The sequence below is a fragment of the Lactuca virosa genome, chromosome 1 (assembly GCF_052849685.1).
Source record: "Lactuca virosa cultivar CGN04683 chromosome 1, Lactuca_virosa_CGN04683_v6, whole genome shotgun sequence".
NCBI lineage: Eukaryota > Viridiplantae > Streptophyta > Magnoliopsida > Asterales > Asteraceae > Lactuca > Lactuca virosa.
This window is the reverse complement of record NC_136426.1, coordinates 29,403,222-29,410,508: the sequence shown is the minus strand read 5'-3', so window position 1 is coordinate 29,410,508 and position 7,287 is coordinate 29,403,222. Positions and strand designations below refer to the sequence as shown.

The following is a 7,287-nucleotide window of genomic DNA, read 5'->3' as shown; positions in this document are numbered from 1 at the left end:
AAAGTTTGAAGTGAAGTTTAAAGAAAGACATCATCATTGGAAATTGGAATGCTGCCAAACCTCATCTTCCATTTGTGTTTTTTTTTTCTTTCAAATTCTAAGTAAGTAGGATTGGATGATAAGTTAATTAATGGCATCCCTATCATCCATTTTAATTAATTAAGTTCATGTTGGCATTATTTATGTATATGAGTAACTTTTGTATGTTTTTTTGTCCTTTTGGTTTTTATTTTTGATACCTGCCAGGCTGCCAATTACTTATATAATTGTATTTTGATTTATTCTTTCACTCATTCTTCCCTTGTTTGTCCCGTATACAGATTCTCATTTTAGATAAGAAAGGATTCGCAGGTATGTTGTTGATATGAAAGCTATTTTTGTCAAACACTTCTGAAATACTCATAAAATGACTAAATAAATATAAACCAAATCATTCTAAATGATGAAACTAAGCAGCACTATCATCAACCAAGTAAACCAACTAACCATCCATCCATCTATTTCATTTCCATTATAACATTTCTAAAAATCAGAAAAATCTAAAATGTTACCATGTAACAGCTACCAACTAAAATCTTCCAAACTACTACACCAAACATATACACAAATTAAAAAGTACACAAAACAACTAAAGCAAGCGGATTTTGTACATGACACTGAATGGTAATAACTAATAACAACCTAAAACGAAATCGGTGGTCATGCCTATTTTTATACTAAACATAACTTCTTCTTCATCATCTTCTAAGAGTCTGCTGCTTCCAAATTAGGTTCCACTTCCACTTCCACTTCCACTTCCACTCCCACTTCCGGTTGTTTAGCAACTACACCTCCTACTGCAACACCACCATTCATTCTAGCACGTGCCTCTGCAAACATCCTTTGTTGCTCTGCCAATGCTTCTTCTTCTGTCATCTCTGCCCCATTTGTGCACTTTACACCTCTCACTGTATCCTGTGTATCATTCCCATCACCATCGGTATCAATATCAGTATGAGTTATCATTGGTATAAAAAAGATGAAAAAGTACCATGGTTTCAAGTTTGTGTTGTTCATATGCAGCGTATACTTCTTCTATGTATTCTCCAAAACCAAGAACCTGAAAAAGTTTTTTTACTTTTGTTAAGTTCATGAATACATGGGAAAAAGTGATATGGAGGCAAGGTTGTAACTTTGTAAGTTGTTAAAGTTACGTACATAAGTAACAAACCTCTAATGCTTTGAGTACATGTTCTGGTGCAATTGTTCTTCTGTCTTCTCTGCCACAGACTTCGTTTGATTCTGATGAAATTAGATTTATGAATTCTGCAAATGGAGCAACAATGGAATTTATAATCAAATCAGGTTGTTTATTTTTAACAGAGGGATAGAAAAGTATGATGAAATAATTATCTATCTCACCAACACAACACTCGATTAATAGATCTTGAGTATCTCTTGCAACACGTACATCTGGAGGTAACATTTCTTTGATAATCTTGGTCATGGTAGCTGCAATGAGAAGAATTTGTGTTAGCATATTAAGGGCTTCTACAAGACAAATACAAACAAGCAAATCTGGATTCGTTTGCTTTCTAAAAGAGATTAGAACATACGATAAATAAAATCAATTTTTGATAGTCAGAATAAAAAAAATAACATGAGTAAATTGAAAAATCAGGCACTTGGAAAATCAACCTACAGATCGACGTACACAAAATGAAAAGATAACAAAAGAAACTACAAAATTCAACATGAAAATCAAAATCAACGAACAACGAAATAGTCAAAACTGATGAAACAAACCTTTTGGGAGCGAAGCATCCTCTTTCGTCTTGCCGACGATATCTATAGGTTCCATTTTTCACTCTACGAGAAACAAAAGAAACTTTTAATCATCAGATCTAAATCGAAACGCAACATAATCACATCTCTGGAACATTAAAATTACAGATCTACTAAATATATCTTTTTTTAGTCTAGAAATTAAACCAAAAAAAAGAGCTCAGAGTCACGGATCTACATAAGATTTCACTGAAAACAAATCTACAGAGCACTAATCAAAACTACAGATCTAAAAAACTTATAAACAACAGATTTCAAACTCACCGAGAAGATCAAATCGCGCATCAAGAGAACGACCTGTACCGGACAGAACCAAATCAGTTGTATGCGAATCGGAATAAGAAGGATCGGAGGTGGAAACGATGAAGCACGATGGTTATCGATATAGAGGGGGAAGTTCGCAGGCGACTAAGATCGGCCACGCGCGTTGGGGAGCGTGGTGTGTTGACCAGGTAGGGGCCGGTGCGATTAGGTTCGCGTGGATGGCACGCGAGAAGGGGTGAGAGTGGGGTTGGTAGGCGATGAGATTCATGAGGCTGCGTTTTATAGTTTTAGGTGTTAGGAATACGAAGGGGAGTGTCTGATGAAACGGTGGGAGCGACAAAAGGAGCGAATCGAGTGGATCCTTCGGCTTTCTTCCAATCACAGGAAACAGGAGCCACAGCCACCCATGACTCGGATCGGATCTCTTTGGTAATGGTCTTGGGCTTCACCAAAACTAATTGGGCTAATTAGAGCTCCAGTTCCGCTTATTATCAAAATTCAAATTCCATACATTTAAATTTTGATGTTTTAGAACAAGAAATTAGAGTCAATGATTGATCAAGATTGATATGAATATGTCCAGCACACAAACATGTAAAACTTTTTTTTATAATCATTGAGCGGATTTTGACCATGATCTAATCCAAACTCTTAATATTTATATGAGTTTGAAACATAGTTTTTGATTCGTTTACCCGTTAACAACCCGTATCTGCTTACCCTTTTATTAAAATAGTCATGTATGGATCATCACTGAGTCGATCCGTTTATAACCCGCCTTGTATAAATTCTAGAATTATACATTTATATTTTATATTGCATAAAGTTTAGTTTTAATTCCAAATGAAAGTCTAAAGGGCAAAGGCCAAAGACCAAATTGTTTTTACATAGGACTCGAGGAGTCGACTTCTAGACTTCGAATATTTTACCAATAATCATGATGTCATTTCATTTATATTTCATCTAGCAATCACTAATTTTATTTAAAAATCAATACAGTTATTTACCAACCGGAAGAAAGTTTGTAATTGCTATTCTTTATCACTGCAATCGACAATTAAAAACCAATCGAAAATTACTACAACTTTAGCTAAGCTTTGAGATGTGAAAAAGGTCTATGGGTTGTGTTTTCATATTGATGCATGACCACACTAACCACATCGATATCGTCTTTGTGTTGATTGTTTACTATGTTGTAAATTTCATTGGATTGACAACATTTTACCCTCATATGGCACCACTTCGAACATATTTCGTCGGGATTTCGACTAGTACAACCTATTAAACCATAGAAAATGCTTCGAACTTTTCTCTAAAAATCTCTAGAGATTTGACTATCTCGTTCTTCAGAAAACGACATTCATGCTAGTGCTAACTTCTCTTCTTCATTTTCCGACCAATTCATCATTGTGGGAGCCATGGTTTTTGATATTTAACAATACAAATATGTGAATATGAGTAAAATGTGAGAAAAATTGTATGGAAAATAAGATGGTTTGTAGTGGTATTTATATAGGTAAAAATTAAATAAAGAAAAAACCTAAATTAACCATTACAATGGCTAAAGAAGTGAGTCAAAGAGGAAAACTTTTTTTATTTGTTGTGGTCCATGGTTGTTTACACCACATTGGAAAATGACCACAAGTTAAAATGAGACACCATGATGGTGTCCGTGGTCGTTGTCCGTTGTCATGTAGACCACGGATACATCCTTAGTTTGTATACCGGATGCTCTAATAGGACCCATAGTAGAATAGTTTTTTTTTTTAATGTTTTTAATTAACATCTTGATTGGTGGCTTTAGGTGTTAAATACGGGAATTATGTGGATACAAAATCTGGTTTGAGTTTTGGTGTTAAATCATTATTTTCATTCAGTGATAACATTTTCGTAGGTGTAATGATCCATTGATCAATAGAGGTGGTCTACCAAACCTTAGCCATTGTGCTTGGTATGTGTGTATGTGTTTCGAGCGGGTAGAATACATACCATTAATGTCATCTTGGAGTGGGTTGATGTTTTAACGAGCCGGATGTGACGATAGACTACAAAAGAAACTGTATTTTTTTGAAATTAAAATCACATGTATTTGAAATTGAAACCCGACTCCTCTGCTCAATGAAGACTCTTTGCATCAAGTTAGGTCATGATAAATAAGTATCCAGAACATATATATACACACAAATTAAAAGTATCCAACAGAATAACAAACTATTCTCTATTCTCTGATGTTTCTTTTCCTTCGGTCCTAAAACTATTGGATTTCGTCTAACTCTCTGTTGGTTTTAAGGTTCTTCATATGCAAAGCAATTACATTCAAATTTAGATAGAAAAAATCTACAGGGGAATACAAAATCACGAGTTTACCCTAAAGATCAAGGCAATGGAACGGGGAATCCAAACGATTCGGCTGCAGATTTAGCCATCACTCTTGCGAATTCACTAAAACTAATGACACCATCGCCATCTGTATCAGCCTCTTCGATCATCTCTGTGAGCTCTTTATACGTCAATGGCTGACCCATTTTTGCCATGGCCTTGGCGAGCTCAGCCCTCGTGATAACCCCATTCCTGTCTCTATCAAACGAATGGAAGACCTTGACAAGTTGTGTTTGATTGAAGATGTACTGCTCCGTCGTCATGTCTGGTAACATGGCGCGCACCATTTCCTCGAATTCAACAGCACCGTTGCCATTGGAATCCATGTTGTTGAAGAGCATATCAATCTGATCGCCGGAGGGTTTGAGGCCTAGAGAACGGAGGAGGGCGGCTAGCTCTAGGTGGGTTAGGGATCCATCAGCGTCCATGTCGAACCGGTTAAATATGTCCCGGAGTTGTTTGAGTTGGTCAACCGGTATCAATGTGGTCGACATGGTGGTGGTGGTGGTGGTGGCCGGCCGCCTGATCTTGATCTCATATATATATTGCGACAATCAATGGATTATGGTTGTTTTGATTGCCTGTTTTTTGTTCAACGGCGGCGAGGAATGATAGGGAGGGTGGTTTAGGGAATAAGATAGGAGGAATGCATACATGTACCTTCGGAAGCCATGGAAGCCTCTTTCGTGTTCATAACAACAACAAATAAAATGTAAAGAGAACAGAAAAGGGGGTCATTGATTATATGAAATGTCAACTATTTGGTTATACGAGCTTTTGCAAAATTATTTGTATATGTTTTGATATAATACATACATATATACTCGATCAGGTCGCTTAAATTTTAAAAATAATTATGGCGTCAATAAAACCCGGGCATCAATAAGTATTTGTATTTCGGTGCTAATTCTATGCTTAAGATGGGTCAAGGAAGCATTTCTTTAAGACTTTAACTTTTCTCTTTGCGACTTCGTATTAAAATAAAATTATTTTGGGTAAATTATTAATAAAAAAAAAAAATTAAAAAAAAAAAAAAAAAAAAAACTGAAATTTTAACCTGTTTTTAGAACTGATTGCCAATTTTTTTTCTCTAATTTAAACGGCTATAATATAATAGATATTTAAGTGATTATCTCTCCTTTTTTTTTTCCTTTAAGGCTATGATAAATAGTATATTAGGTTTTTACCTTTTAACATGCACCAAGAGAGTGTCTTCAATTACTTCAAATTAAATAATACGAAGACTAATTCTATACGTACCTTCAATTACTTATTGTATCCCTACATCTGAATATTTGAGTCCATGTATACCTTATGTTTGAGTTTTTATCTGAATGAGAAAGTACATATATTAGCATCCAATACAAATTGCAAGGAAAATGCTGCTATATAACCAAAAGAAAACGAGTATCAATAATCAAATGACCCAGATCTTCTAAATATGCAATATGCAGGGTCATACGACACCCTCTTCCGCCTTAAGCGACTCACCTTTTCCTGCGAGTGTAATCACATGACCACCACCGGCACCACCACAACCCACCATACACTGCGAAAATCTGCCTTTTAACCACCCGAAACAATTTCTACTCTTTATAACCTTATCCAAGGGTGCCTCCGCTGCCTGTCTGCCATAAATCCTTCCGAAGACACACGAAAGAATGGTAAGCACCATCAACACCGACATGACTGCAAAGAATGGCCCGATGGATCCTGATGACGAATGAACGTCTCCTTGTGCTATGGGTTCTTGCTCTTGAGGCTGCTGGCTTTCTGGCAATAAAGTTGATAGGGAAGTAGCCATTGTTGGATTGACACTAAGCTTGGCAGTTATGTTTGTTTTGTATATATAATGGATGACATGTACATGTGTTTGTGAGTAATGTACAAGACGGTGATGCTTTCGAATATGCTTTTGGCTTTTTTGAAGATGCAACTCAAAGTGAATTACATGGAAAGGCAAAAGTGTGGGTAAAGTTAAGGCTTATTTAACATGGATTCTTTTGCTTTCTAAGAGGGAAGAACAACCTTTTTTAACTTCCTACTTCCTAGCTAAGATTTCTTAATGCACAATAACTTCGTAAACTATACTTGATTGAAATTGTTATATAAGATATTATCAGAATACACAATTCTAATATGGAAAATATACATTCCGACTTTTTTTTTTATATATATATAAGATATGTGTGGATTTTAAAATTGTTTTTCAAAAGAACAATATAAAATAAGAAAGATTTCAACGTATATAACTACCACTTATATACAAAAGAAATGGTGATAAAAAAAATATTTCATAATAATATATTGAATATTGATGTATTCAAGTTAAATGTTATATGTAGGAGTAATGAGAAACAACCACACTCGTCAAACATCTTTCTCTTGGAACAAAAATTCTGATTAAAAATTTGGATTTACCCAAAAAGTGGCACGATTAATACTTTTTATGTTCATCATATCTCAACCACAATCAATTATGTTAATTAGTATAAGGATTGTATAATTTTTTTTTCTTAAACAATTTTTTGACCCCTTACCATGCCCGATGCATTCCCTCATAACCAATGTAGCTTTTTCATCTAAATTGTATAACCACAAAAACCTTAATTAGCAAAGGAGTCATTACTTTCACCGTGACCAAACAATTCCTCCAAAAAGTCTTGTTAAATACAATTTGTTGCATTTCCCACTTTCAACTGTCTTCTTAAATACTTTAAACACTACCATTACTTATAAATCAACTTTATGTCCAACCACGTTTTTTTCTTAACCAATTCAAAGGACACTTATTATGATTATAACACTATAAGAAAAATA

General features: G+C 34.9%; 2 protein-coding genes and 1 pseudogene across 2 annotated transcripts; all 3 read right to left on the bottom strand.

Annotated features, from left to right (window-relative positions):
• Positions 1-473: 473 nt before the first annotated feature.
• Positions 474-2,458, bottom strand: LOC145161471 (protein Dr1 homolog). The gene is made up of 6 exons (XM_079081029.1): positions 2,089-2,458; positions 1,786-1,848; positions 1,402-1,491; positions 1,211-1,305; positions 1,031-1,099; positions 474-954 (listed from the first exon to the last, which is right to left on the bottom strand). Exons 2-6 carry the CDS (start codon positions 1,838-1,840, stop codon positions 745-747), a joined length of 519 nt encoding a protein of 172 aa, XP_078937155.1. The 5' UTR covers positions 1,841-1,848; positions 2,089-2,458; the 3' UTR covers positions 474-744.
• A 1,805-nt stretch (positions 2,459-4,263) lies between these two features.
• On the bottom strand, positions 4,264-5,512 carry LOC145104223 (putative calcium-binding protein CML16 pseudogene; annotated as a pseudogene).
• Positions 5,513-5,793: 281 nt separating this feature from the next.
• On the bottom strand, positions 5,794-6,271 carry LOC145112433 (uncharacterized). Its single transcript, XM_079048599.1, has 2 exons — positions 5,959-6,271; positions 5,794-5,852 (listed from the first exon to the last, which is right to left on the bottom strand). The coding sequence occupies exons 1-2, from the start codon at positions 6,269-6,271 to the stop codon at positions 5,794-5,796; spliced, it is 372 nt and encodes a 123-aa protein (XP_078904725.1).
• Between the last annotated feature and the right edge of the window lie 1,016 nt (positions 6,272-7,287).